The following is a 14,154-nucleotide window of genomic DNA, read 5'->3' as shown; positions in this document are numbered from 1 at the left end:
GTTGGAAACGGTCAGTACCAAGCTTTAGCTGTCGGATTGTACATGAAATAGTAGGTGCCAGATGAGGGCTAGGCTAAAGCACAATTCAATGCCCATCACGTCCACAATCAGAATACGTTAATTATTCCCTTCCTCCACAGTGCCCCCTTTCAAAATTCACCAGCCTTCACGCCAAAGGCAACATCACATACCTCAGAGCGAATAATACAAGTCACCTGTAAGATGAAACTTAAATCAGCATTTATTGAACAGCAATGAAAACAACATATAGTAAAACATAAATAATTTTAATAGATCCGTTACATTTCACATGTTAGTTCATCAGTTGTACTTGAGAAGATTTCATGTATTTGGATGAAAAAGTAGAAAAGTATCACACACTCTTGATGAAAATTTTTTAAGGGATCAGATGAAATCATTTGAAAAATCAAATGTATATGCTACACGACACAGAAATGGGGATGTGTCCCATTATCAAAAATTAAACAATGCACCCAGCCAGGATGAAATTTAAAATTAAAATTTCGATGGACTCAGTCCTAACCTTGCGTCATCTCATCAATCAATGGCACATCATACTCACGCACAACAATGATCCCACTATTTTGGAGCTTAGGCCTCAAGATGAATGGGGAGCTCTACTAGTAATTTCATGAAACTTCTCCCCTTCAAATTACGTCCCAGCAACACTAATCAAAAGATAAATTCCACAGAGGGGAATTTTAAGGGTCTTAAAAGAGGTAAATTTCTTGCATTCCTGAGGTCAGTTTATTTCATTTTCTCAATGTCATCTTCAAGTATTGAAGCGAAAAATAAGTTGCAAAAACTTTTCAAGAAATTCATTTCCAACCTCTTCAACTTAAAATTCATTCACTCTAATACATACATCAAGCGTCACAATCGAATGCTAACACTGAAGGGGAGACTTGAATGTTCAAAATGGCCCATGATGCCACTGACACAAAAGAGCACAATATCATTTCGAATCGAACATTATTCCATACCTTTGTAGGTTTTCTTTTCATAGTTTATTCCATTTATTGTAACTGTGACATCATTATACTACTTTAAAGACTGCAACAAATTCTAGAAGACAGCAGCTTCAAAACCAAAAAATGATGAAGTCGGCGGAACACTCTCATGAGCTGCCTTGCTCAAACTGTGACTTGTGCTTCATTAAATATGCAGCCAGGAAGTTGATAGGATCCGGGGGCCTGGAATGAAATTCAGACATTTAAATAAGAACAACACAACTTTCAATACCCAGTCTCAAAGACTGATCAATAGGCAAATCCATCAACTGGATGTACACCAGTAAACCATGCCCTGGACCGGGAAAACCTACCCAGGTGGGACTCGAACCCACGACCTCTTATTCGGCAGGCGAAGACCGAGGCCGGCATAAAGGTATTTTGCATATTTTCTCTATTTTGTTCACATCACTGGTACAAAACAACACTGCCTTAGTAGATCAATTTACAACTTTTTATTCTTAAAATAAAAAGACAAGGAAGTATGGCATTCAAACAAGTTTCCTAAACCTTTTACTAGCAGCATTCAACCCATAAATGTGAGTGCTATTGAGAGTATTTCGTGGCACTAATAAATACATTATTTATAAATAACAGTAAGTACTTTGATTATGATATCCCAAAAAATTCAATGGTAAACATCGGAGTTATTAAATATCTCAATTTTTCAAACTAATTATTTATAGATATTTAAAATTTCAATAAGATTTTTTATGTTAGTATGTACATATATCCCCACATCCTTTGCAGCAATTATTTTTGATTAAGGGAAAATTTAATTGCCCCAGACTCTAATATATAATACATTAAATATGATCAATGATTTTTCTTGATATTATACCATTGGTTTGGTAGCAGGTAATTCAAATATGCACATCTGAACTGAATTTGTGCTGCATAGGTGTGTCTATATGCTGCTCTCTTTACTGCTTATTTAGAAATGAACATTATTCTCAGGATAGATGACATTTAGCAATTATTGCAGCTATTAGCCACAGATTGGAGGCTTCACGTAATTTTACCACAGGGAGGCTGCAAAAAGGAACATATTCTATCATATACGATCAGTGACATGATCTCTAGTAAGGTTCACACATTTATCAGAACCACAATACAACAATTTTGATTTTTGCTAAGTGGTGTCCTCCTACTGAAAATAATATTAAAGTGAAATAAGCATTCCATATCATCTACAGTGATTTTAAACAGGTGATTAATCCGCTTCACTGGCCTTCTGGCGTGATCATCAACAAATTTACAAGACCAAGACAACAGTCGACTGACACGAGAGTCGAACCTAAGGGTAAGTCTTCCTGACTAGCTTTCTGTGACTCAAATCAGCAAAAGACACACTCAGGGTTTAAATTACTGGTTTTAAACATTCAGTGCCTGAGTAACAAAATAGCAGAGCTTGAAGCACTAGCAGAGGCAGAGAAACCAGAATTTATATGTTTAAGCGAACATTGGATGAGTGATATAATTATATCAATACCAGGCTATGTGATTGGTGACTTTTATTGTCGGAAAGATCATCGTAATGGAGGTGTTGTTATTTTTGTAAAAAGTACATTAGTTTTTTCTAATATGTCGCATTTGGTGCATAATCTAAATGCTGAACTTATTTTTGAATGTGCAGCAGTGAGGTACACTGTAGCAAGTAATGATTTTATTGTATTATCTGTATATAGATCCCCTGTTAGTAGCTTTAATAGTTTCCTAGAAATTTTAGATAATCTGTTGTACACCTTGACAAGTCAATTGTCAAGACCAAATATTATATTTGCAGGAGACTTCAACTGTAACCTTTTAAAGGACGGACAAGATAAAAGAAGATTTTTGCGAATTTTACAGTCCTATCAAATGAAACCACTGGTAAATACTCCAACAAGGATTACTAATGGCACAGGGACACTACTGGATAACGTTTTCACTGATTACAATGAATCTAATGTTAATACTTCAGTATTTGACCCAGCAATATCTGATCATTCAGCTATTGTATCCATCTTTCATATACATGAGGAGCATCCTCAATCAAAAACCCTAAATCAATGTAGGTTCTTTAATGAGCATAATATGAATTATTTTTGTGTATTGTTGAATCAAGAAGATTGGAAAGACATATATGGTGGAAGACCTCTGAATGTTAACTTTGATGAATATCTTTGTAGATTTAAGTATTACTTCAACTTAGCTTTTCCGCTGCAGTCCGTGGAACACAGGAGTGTCAGCACAAAAAAATGGGTTACAAAAGAAGTTCAAAACTTATCCAGAGTTCTAAAACAAACATTTTTGCAAATACGGTACTCAAATGATGATGGGTTGCGACAGAAGTACTCTCAACTTAAGAAAGAATATAAGATATTTATAAGAAAAGCAAAAAGGGAGTATAATGACCAAAGGTTTAGGAATGCCTCTAATTATTCCAAAGTAGCCTGGGACATCATAAAAAGTAATGTCAATGCCAACCCAACAGTTCTGCCAGATCAAGTTACAAATGAACAAGGGGAAATTACTACAAATCCCATTGAAATCTCCAATGCCCTAAACCACTCATTCTTGCAACTTCCTAAGAGGGTGATTACCACCCAAAGTGGAGCTACTCTCGAAAACCATAAAATAAGTAGCTCATTGTATCTTAAGCCTTGCTCAGAAAGAGAGTTGTCTCTCTATATAGCCAAGATAGGAAAGAAAAAGTCTGCTGACATTGAGGGAATAACGGGAAAAGTAATTAAAGACTGTGAGTCCCTCATACGAAGACCCTTACTCTCGTTAGTCAACCAGTCCTTGTCAGAAGGTGTATATCCTGATTCCTTGAAGGTATCTAAGGTGGTCCCAGTGTATAAGAACAAAGACAATAGAAATAATCTGCAAAACTACAGGCCAGTATCTATAGTGCCACAATTTGGTAAATTATTTGAGTATGTATTCTGTAAAAGGCTCATTGACTATCTTGATAAGCAAAACATAATATCACTCCATCAATATGGCTTTCAGCAGGGAAAATCGACAGAATTGGCTCTATTTAATGCAATTGATAATATTACACAGGAAATAAATAGTAAAAATAAGGTAATGGGGATATTTTTTGACATGAGCCGAGCCTTTGATGCTGTGGATCATGACAAATTGCTAAAAAAATGTGAATCAATAGGTATTAGGGGCATTCCTCTAAATTGGCTTAAGACATATCTTCATGGAAGAAAACAGAAAGTAGCATACAGGAAGGATGGGACGGTCTATTTCTCCTCCACATTAGAAGTCAAAAAGGGTGTACCACAGGGGTCAGTATTGGGTCCTCTTCTCTTTCTAATATTCATCAATGACCTACCTAATAAAATTGTAACCCAAGATAATAAGTGTGTATTATATGCAGATGATGTGACCATCTTGTCAAAAAGAAAAAATCTGACCGCGTTAATTGATTCCAGTCAATGTATAATAAAATGCATGCAAACTTGGTGTGATGTCAATGAACTGGGGCTTAATGATGATAAAACCCAAGTGATATTGTTTTCTGCTGGGCACAGCCCAAAGGACAATGATCTACTGCAATGTAAAAATAATTATCTTAATGATATGGAATGTGTAAAGTTTCTAGGAATTTATGTGGATAGAAATATGAAGTGGGATGCACATATAGAGCACCTATGTAAAAAACTGAATACAGTGTTTTATCTTATATCAGTATTAAAGCATAGTGTAAGCCAGTATGTTCTGAAAACCCTTTACTATGGACTATTCTACTCAAGAATTTCATATGGAATTATAATATGGGGATCTTCGCCCCAACTTCATGATGTGTTTGTTATACAAAAGAAATTTGTGAGAAGTATGTGCAAACTAAAGTATCGAGCTCATTGTCGCCCTTTTTTTAAAAGCCTTAAATTACTCACTGTACCTTGCGTATATATATATCAGAGTGTCATATATGTAAAAAGGTATAAAGGTTGTTTTACTATGAATAATAAGATACATTCCTATGAAACAAGGAGATGTTGTGACGTTCATGTCAAACAATCGAACCTAGCTCTGGTATCTAGAGGGCCTGAGCACATGTGTACAAAATTGTATAATAACCTACCTGTAAACATTAAAAGTATAGAAAATATTGATGTTTTTAAAAAGAGGGTCTTTGCTTACTTAATAGAGAAGTGTTTTTATAGTATAAAAGAATATCTTCAATCTGAAATGTAGCATTTTCTTATGTTAATTTGTTAATTTTGACGTGCCCTATATACTTGTTTAATGATTTTATCATGACATATTGTATCCTTGGGCAAATAAATATTATTATTATTATTATTATTATTATTACCAAAAGCTTTGGAATCTGCGGCACTGACCATTTGTAAATACATACTGTAATGATCCAACATGTTCATCGTGTTTATTTAGAACAGCCTTATTTAAAGAATATTTATAACGGCATGGATTTTACAACACCACATGTCTTTTGAAGGTTATTTATAGCAGCCGGACATAACTGCACTCAGAATAGCGTACGAACAAGGGCAGCCAAAATGGGGCCCAGAGAAATGGGCACTAAACCATATAATAAATTGCCATTAGGTATGTTTAAAAGAAAAAAAAGCATCAGTGCTTTTAAATCTGATCTAAAAAGGTACTTACAAAAAAAGCTATTCTATTCAATCGACGAAATTCTCATTGAATCTTAATGTTAAAATATTCAATTGTATATAATATATGAATATGTATTTGATGTGTTTATAACGTGCTTTATATCTATTCATGTAGATCAATGTAGATGTATCAGATCACTGGGCAAATAAAGATTTATTATTATTATATGCTACTTGCAAAGAAAGAGCTCACCAGAGGGTTTTGCCCAGTGGAATTGTAGTTTTGCCCAAATTGCTTTGATTTCTGCCTCTCTTTCAACTTCATAGGGTGCTGGGTCCACATCTGAGGATTTTTAACTGAAGTACCAGTGCAACACAGCCAAAAATCAAAGGGACAAAAATTGCTGAACATCGTCCTCTGTTTTTGAGTTTTTTTGTACTTGGACACACAAATTCACTAAATAAAAATACATACATATTCCGACAAATGCATTTCTTATGGTATTTTTCTTTGATGAACTGTTTGAATTCCAGTGCCATTTGAACATTTTGATACCATCCCTACAAAAACCCAATGCCTTCATAATTATTCAACGAAGACCACAATCTGAGGAATTTTCAGTTTTTGATGATTGATACCTACACTATATTTTAAACCCAAAACTTTCTGAGCAAGTCCCTTTTTGGTGAAAATTTGACAGGACTACTTAGAGGACCATCCTTTCTGAGATATAATGCTAAAATTTTCATGGGGGAAAGGATTTAGGGAAGAAAACTGGATAAACATGGAAATACAGTTGCTTTTCACTTAGGAATCCTCTCAAGCAACAACTACGAACCTGGGATTCGAACCTGGATCTCCTTAATTTGAATCTCCTTTCTCTACTTAAGTTTTGTTGGCTTTAGTGGACAAGGTAGTGTGTGCTGGAAGACATACAATGCCACAATGTAGCAACTTCATGTGTTCCGAGGCAGAAGGCAAACTTTGAATGCAAGGGTGTTCGGTTCTAGTGTGTCTAGGAGTAGTATAGAGACGGTTTAACATTGTATTGCTTGGTACCTCTCAAAAAATAAAATAAAAAGGAATGGGCAACTTGAATAGATCACAAATAATTAAATATGGACCTGTGGCATTCAACGATCGAGGAAGATATTAAAATGTTGCCTAAAATACATGAGTTCATATATTTGACTATAATTGCGATTCCCTACTTGCTTAGCCAAAATCTATACTCGGCTAGGGATGATATTATTTTTCACTAAATACATATATGCATTTGATTTCACAAGTTTTAATCATTCAAACAAATCTTTTTCAAAAGTTTCTAGTCCTGACTGACCAATAGGGTGGTTTCCTATGATTTTTTTATTGCCTAAATCGAAAGATTATTACTCCTGGAGTACGTATTTCATGCTTTTAGATTTTTAAATGACGATATCTATTTTTTGCGATTAAATGAAAAGTGAAAATTTTCAAGCGTGCGAAAATGCGACGGGTAAGTATGAATGCCAGGAAAACTCCATGTGACATCGTTCTGGTTCCCGCTGCCGCAAGTAAGGTGACCTTGAGGCGAGGCTCTGAGCGCTGATACGATGCAGGATGCTAGCAGGTAGTAGAGGAAGCTGAAAGACAACTGACATAGATACCTCCTCATACACACTCATGCCTCATGACCCTAACCCCACCTTCCAGGAAAATATCAAGTCTTTTCTCGAGGAACATGCCCCACTGAAAGGCCTCTCTTCGTCTGACATCTCCATCCTTTCCCCCCCAAACCCAGGTACTCCACATTTTTACATTTTGCCAAAAATACATAAACCCAACCACCCTGGCCATCCTATTGTCTCATCTTGCAACTCACCCACGGAAAGAATATCTGCATTCATTGACTATTACCTCCAACCGCTAGTTTTGTCTCTACCATCCCATATCAAAGATACCTATAACTTCCTAGACCGTCTCCAATCCACTCCAATTCCTCCTGACACCCAAATTACCATGGCCACCATAGATGTCACTTCTCTCTACACATCCATTCCTCATTCTGAAGGTCTTTCCTCCCTCCGCCACTTCCTTTCCCAACGCCCAGCTCCTCATACCCCTAGCACTGACTTCCTCTTAGGCCTAGCTAATATCGTCCTAACGCACAATTCGTTCTCATTTAACAATAAGCATTACTTACAAATCAGAGGTTGCTCAATGGGTAGTAGATTCAGTCCCTCCTACGCAAACCTCTACCTAGGCCACTTTGAACAAATTTTCATTCCCAATATCCATTGAAACCCCTCCTTTGGCTTAGATTTATTGATGACATATTCCTCCTGTGGCCACATGGTAATGATTCCCTCAACAATTTTATTGCTACTCTCAATTCCTCATCCTCTCTTTCCTTCACCTCAACCATTTCTAATTTCCAGATTACCTTCCTTGATGTCAAAGTCTCTCTTGTCAATAACAAATTACTCACCTCTGTCCATGTAAAATCCACGAATTAGCAGCAGTACCTTCATTTTAGCAGTTGTCACCCTTCCCACACTAAACGCTCCCTTCCCTCCCTTTCCATTCGAGGCCACCGTATTTGTAATAATCCTGATGCCCTGAATAATTTTCTTAATTAATCTCTGAATGAATCTTTCTTAATTAATGTCAACCTTCACCGTTCCCTCCCTCCTGTATAAAAAAATTCTCAAACGCAGATCCCCCCCAGAACCATGCAATAGAAACAAACCACGTGACCTTTCCCTCTGCACCACTTACTTTCCTGGAATACAATCCCTGCAATCTATCCTTAAAGACCTCTTCCCTATTCTAAAAATAATAAGTTGACAGCCAATCTTTTTGCCAAACCCCCTACTGTCACATTCAGACGACCTGCAAACCTTTTAGACTTTTATTCCGCTCAAGGAACCCCTTACATAAGTCACCCACTACTCCAGAAAGAAACAGAAATTACCAGAAATATTAAATCGTTCACCTAGTTTGTGGAGGAGGAGGCTATGATTGATAGAGTCAAAAGCTTCGGAAAAATCCAGGAAAATGGTGTCTAACTGTGATTTATTATTAATGGAATTAATGGCGTTATGCTGAAAGACGGATAAGTTGGTCATCCATGAGCGGCCCGGAAGAAAACCATGTTGATTATCAGAGAGATGAGGGGAGGTGAAGTAGTATAGTCGATTTAAGATTATTCTTTCACAAATAGAAGAGAGAACTGGAAGTAAGGAGATGGGTCTATAGTTTGAGGCAACATTTTTTGGCCCAGATTTATGAATGGGGATAACATTAGCAGTTTTCCATTGTGGTGGAAAAATGCCAAGGGAAAAGCATCGGTTTAAAAGCAAAGTTAAAGGAATGGAGAGTGATTCAGCACAATGGTGAACAAATATCGGACTCAGGCCATCAGGGCCTGATGAACGTTGAAGGGGAATTTTGTGTAAATATTTAAGAACTTCAAGCGGGTCAGTTCGGATTTCACAGAGGCAATTACTGGAAATGGGTGCAGGGAAGTGATCATGGGTGAGAGGTGGGGAAGAGAGGGGCGTCATGCATACAGAGAAGAATTTGAGAAAGAGGGTCGTCCTGTTTTCTCCAACGGCATTAGCATTAGCGTGAGAAACTATTTCAGGGATTCTAGGTTTACTGCGGCGGCGATTTACAAATGCCCAAAATTTTCTTGGGTTGGTGGTAATGGATGAAGTGACATTCTGGGTGAACTCAGCATAGGCATGTTGAATGAGGACCTTTGAGTAGCGACGCAGGTCTTTGAATGAGCGAAGGGTATACTCGTTTGGGCAGGATTTGTAGAGGTACCATGCACGGTTCTCATTTCCAAGAATACGGAAGGTCTCGGGCTTGAACCAGGAAGGAAATTACTGTCGAGTCATAAAATTGAAGATTCATGTAATACCAAGCATAAATTCTTGCCACTTTTTCCAAAGAAGAGCTTAAAATATGACTTCAGTTTGCAAATGGAGGTCTGATATTATCTCTCCTCATGTGCAGTACAAGCAGAAATTTTCTGACATAAACATTTCAATAGATGCAAATGATTTTACTCAATAACAATTTCACAATATTCTAAATTCACACATTGATTGTCCTGATTTGCTTTCATCCATTAATTTCAGAGTGCCTTGCCCACCCACTCGTACACATTCCTTACTCCATACGCCTATCCCTAGACTATCCCTCGTTAAACGCTCACTCCAACACCGCCTTTGCTCCCTGCTCAATTCATTACCAGACAATATTGACCCGTTTTTTCTGCCCTTAAACTCATTTATCAAACTCGCCATGTCCCATTCCTCGGCTAATAAATAAACCTCCGTCTCCACCTCCCTTTCCTCGTGCCTTGTTCTTTACTATCTTATGCCTGTGCTCTTGTTCAGATTTTTTAAGTTAAAATTTTATGTCTGTTACTGTGTCACTATGAATTGGCAGAAATGCTGTATGTGAGCAACTCCTTAAATAAATAAAAAACACATGGAAAAAATTTCACCTTGACCGGAAATGGAGAAACTTTCGTGGGAGAAGAGGAAAGGGCTTGGCAAGAAGATATAGAAGCAGAGATGGTGGTAAAGATTAAGATAAGATTGGACTTGGGGGTCAAAGGGAGGTAGTAGTCAATGTGACAAAGAAATAGCCCAAACCTATTACAAAACAGGGTTATTTTCTTCATCACAGAAATCAGAATCTATTAATTGTGAATCATGCCTTTGCATGAATGTGTAATTATGCGCATGTAACAAAAATTAAGAAATCCCACACTAATTAAGAAATGTAGGGACAAATTAAACTTCATTTGAAAGAGCTCAGAATAGCAGCCATTGTGGCTGATTACGTTTGATGTCAAAAGTTCATATTTTACACCACAAAATATAGATGTCTTATAAATTGAACAAATGGGAGCTTATCAGACGGTTGGATAAACTTGTGGTTATGATCACTAATTGAAAAACATCTAGAAGTCAAAACTTTCCAAGCGAAGAGTACTATTTTTCATTATAAAACCTCGTACACAACCCACACAATAAACAGGATATCTGATGATTAAATGAATAATGGACTTCCTAAACTACTATCCCCTCAAAAACTTGGGATACCAGAGTTTGAAATGTTGTATCTTGGTACCTACTTCAATGGTTGTGATGAAGAAAATAGGAAAGAAAATTTATTTATCTATCCCCTCCGGATCATTAGAAACTCACCCTTACATTAACATTACTTTTATCCAGCTTTAAGATAAAAAGCGGTATCTATACATTGAAGACTATTCTCTGAAGAATTGCACTATGCATCGACATGACGTTGCACACAATGCAGGAAGTGACTCCAATAAATACATGCAACATCATTGTATATGCACTAAAAATTACTCCCAAAGAAAAACATGCTATTGTTATTTTAAGACTTAAAGAAAATTTAAAAGCACTATCACCACCACATGCACGCACAATAGGGTGGTTTCCTATTATTTTTTTATTGCCTAAATCGAAAGATTATTACTCCTGGAATACGTATTTCACGCTTTTAGATTTTTAAATGACGATATCTATTTTTCGCGATTAAATGAAAAGTGAAAATTTTCAAGCGCGCGAAAACGCGACGGCTAAGTATGAATGCTGGGAAAACCCTGAGTGACGTCGTTCTAGTTCCCGCGGCCGCAAGAGAGGTGACCTTGGGGCGAGGCTTTGAGCGCTGTTACTACGCAGGATGCTAGCAGGTAGCAGAGTGCTCTGCTAGCTGGTAGCGCTTGGCTTTAATAAGGATTATTAACACCTTATCAAACAAAGGAAACTTTCCGACCTTAGGTAGTTTTAATAGGTGGTTATTAAGAGATGTTTCCCTGAGCTCTGTGCCTCATGCATGCATTGGTAATCTCAGACGATGTAAAACTCCTGTCTACTCATATAGAAACTAGGGCCTTGTGAAGTCACGAGGAGTGGCATCGCATGGGCGCCAATCTGACCTTTTTCAAATGAGGATAAAATTGACCATTGCCATTCGTCTAAACTAGGATTTCTAAAACCAAATAAATTGTACATTATGAATACACTAATAGTGGGTAACCAATCGCAATCAATGCCTTTTGTTTTCTTTGATGAAGGAAACTAGCCTATTTACAAATTTTATAATTAAAACCTCAAAAATTTATTAATTTATTTTGTCTCAACTTGTACTTGTTCAATAAATTTCCCGCACTGGAGAACTGAACCAAAGGATGGTGGTTAGGGAAGAAGAGGGACCCTTAGGATGTCGGCAGAGTAAGGTCCTTGCCTGGCATACACGAGTCCTGCCTGGGTAGGTTGCCCCTATCAACGGCATGGATGTTTCTTCATGTTTGATTTTTAAGTTAAAAAACCCAATGTATAAGGCCAATGATGCTGTTTTCGGTAGCAGAGGAATACATTAAGATAAAATGAAAGTCGATGCTTGTAATGCCTGTTGGATGTGTCGCCAGTGGTACTGCAGGGAAGTCGTTACAGTGCTGATGACTTTCAAAACCCAAAACATCAAATTTCTAAAAATATTGCTGAGCAGCATAATATTTTTGTAGCTTACACCCACGACTTGAAAGGCGTCGAAATCATTTACGAGTGCTTGAAAAATGAATTACCAATCAATTAATTGATATTTAAACTGCCTCAATACCATGACAGCTTCACAGAACATAAAAATAATATTTAAGTCTTTATCTCCAGTGGTACGTCCCATTTTGTACTCGGGCATCCTCATTTGATGTTAACAAACTGGACAAGTCAAATGATTTCTATGCAGTAAATTTTACTCCTTTGGAGCTTGACTTTGCACTCAAGTGTATGAATGACTGCATAGAAAGTCAATTGCTTGTTGCATGTTGAAACCACAGTAAATGGTCACTGAAAGGAATGAAAGGCTGATTTTTCTCAAAGTTCTGGTAATATACACTTTGCTAAGAATGACAATCCATTGACGCAATGATGATGAATAGTAGAGACCATTACCAGTAGGCTAATTATGTCCAGCTTTATAATTCCATGATGATTGGTCCAATTTCACTGACACATCGCCGAAAGGCCACGCACAGACATGTTTTGCTTAAGTCAAATAAACATTTGGCATAAACTACGGAAAATATGCATGATCGATAAATTAAAACACAGAAATACTCTATAAAGTGAAAACTATGATATTTTGACCTTTCATACAGCATATTTTAAATCAAACAATTTTAATGCGTACATTCACCTCTATCAGTGTTGGGGTTACATATATGTACATAACATCTTTAGCATTCAGAATGACACATGCTTTGATATAGGCCATGGACTTACTTATTAGAAGTAGCCAAAGTTTTTTGGTGAATTAATGGGAGAGAAAGGAAAGAGGATAAACATAACAGTATAAAAGTACTGAAAATATACCATTCCAGTTTCCTGACTGTTACAAAGATTAATCACGAACTAATAACCATCCAACGACTTAACTCCGTAATAACCAGCATCGCAATTAGCATTAAATTTAGTTTTCATAACGGTAAACATCTTAAAACTGGGTTAATATACTTACACTACAAGAATTTCTTTTCACATACCTTTCCTTGGCAACGGTTGAAAGTGCCTGCAGCAGTATTGGCACGACTGTCTGATCTAAGTATTGACGAGTAGGCAGGGACTGGAGGTCAACTCTGGATTTTTTGGGAGGGGCACCGGAAAAGGATTCCTTTTCTGTAGATACGGCTTTCTGCAATATGAAAAGTGTCAGGGAAAGGAGCAAGGAATGAGATGCACTCAATTTAACAAAAAATAACAAAGGAAAACAAACCATGGCTGAGTCACTTAATCCATTCAACGACGAGGGCTGATTATCAGTTTCTTCCGTAGGGTTCGCCGAGTCTAAAGGTAATCATAAAAAGAAGCAATTCATTAGAGGGAAGCTATAACGAAGACACTGACAAACTCTTCCAATTTTAAATGATTCACTGATACTGTTATCCTTGAATTCTTAATTAGTGAATTACAAAAAAATTAAAATAAATATTATACAACAGAGGACGGTTGATATAATCAAAAACATGATCTGTTATTAAAATTTCATCATTACCACCGACTGACGCCATGTTCAAGTTTCAATTTGAAATCAAAGTGAGTAACGCGGGCCGAAATGCAATGGAGAAGCAACTAGCGATCTTGAGCAGTTCGTGCGGAGTCAAGTGTAAAATAGATAAATGAAAAGAATTAACCCTGCCGCATGCAAAACGATTCCATTACCATGCGCTATCGGGGAATAGGAATTATATGCACATGTAATATCAGTGGCAGGTATACACAATCAGCTCACTTATTTAATACCCAAGGAATCGATTTGATAATCCCAATTCCTAAAATTCAAATGCTTCCCCTAAAAATATAACAACACATGAGTCACAAAAACGCATCTTCACACCCACATTCAAATACAAGCAGCCGGCTACCGGTCGAAACACATGCTTTCCGTAGGAACAGTGGAACAGCGTGGATATGAGACTTCAACCGACGATTAATGTACTATTGTTAACGGT

At 37.0% G+C, this 14,154-nt stretch overlaps 1 protein-coding gene across 1 annotated transcript; it reads right to left on the bottom strand.

Annotated features, from left to right (window-relative positions):
- Positions 1-268: 268 nt before the first annotated feature.
- Positions 269-13,894, bottom strand: LOC124157976 (protein dpy-30 homolog). The gene is made up of 4 exons (XM_046533106.1): positions 13,698-13,894; positions 13,419-13,489; positions 13,189-13,337; positions 269-1,214 (listed from the first exon to the last, which is right to left on the bottom strand). Exons 1-4 carry the CDS (start codon positions 13,711-13,713, stop codon positions 1,139-1,141), a joined length of 312 nt encoding a protein of 103 aa, XP_046389062.1. The 5' UTR covers positions 13,714-13,894; the 3' UTR covers positions 269-1,138.
- Between the last annotated feature and the right edge of the window lie 260 nt (positions 13,895-14,154).

This window comes from Ischnura elegans, chromosome 4 (assembly GCF_921293095.1).
Source record: "Ischnura elegans chromosome 4, ioIscEleg1.1, whole genome shotgun sequence".
In the NCBI taxonomy this organism is placed as follows: Eukaryota; Metazoa; Arthropoda; class Insecta; order Odonata; family Coenagrionidae; genus Ischnura; species Ischnura elegans.
Note: the sequence above shows the minus strand (reverse complement) of the source record. Positions and strands in the feature narration are given on the sequence as shown.

Coding starts and splice junctions, on each gene's coding strand:
- LOC124157976 (XM_046533106.1), bottom strand. Junction 13,338..13,418: donor GATTAAGTGACTCAGCCATG/GTTTGTTTTCCT, acceptor TTCATATTGCAG/AAAGCCGTATCTACAGAAAA. Junction 1,215..13,188: donor TCAACCGTTGCCAAGGAAAG/GTATGTGAAAAG, acceptor ATTTCATTCCAG/GCCCCCGGATCCTATCAACT.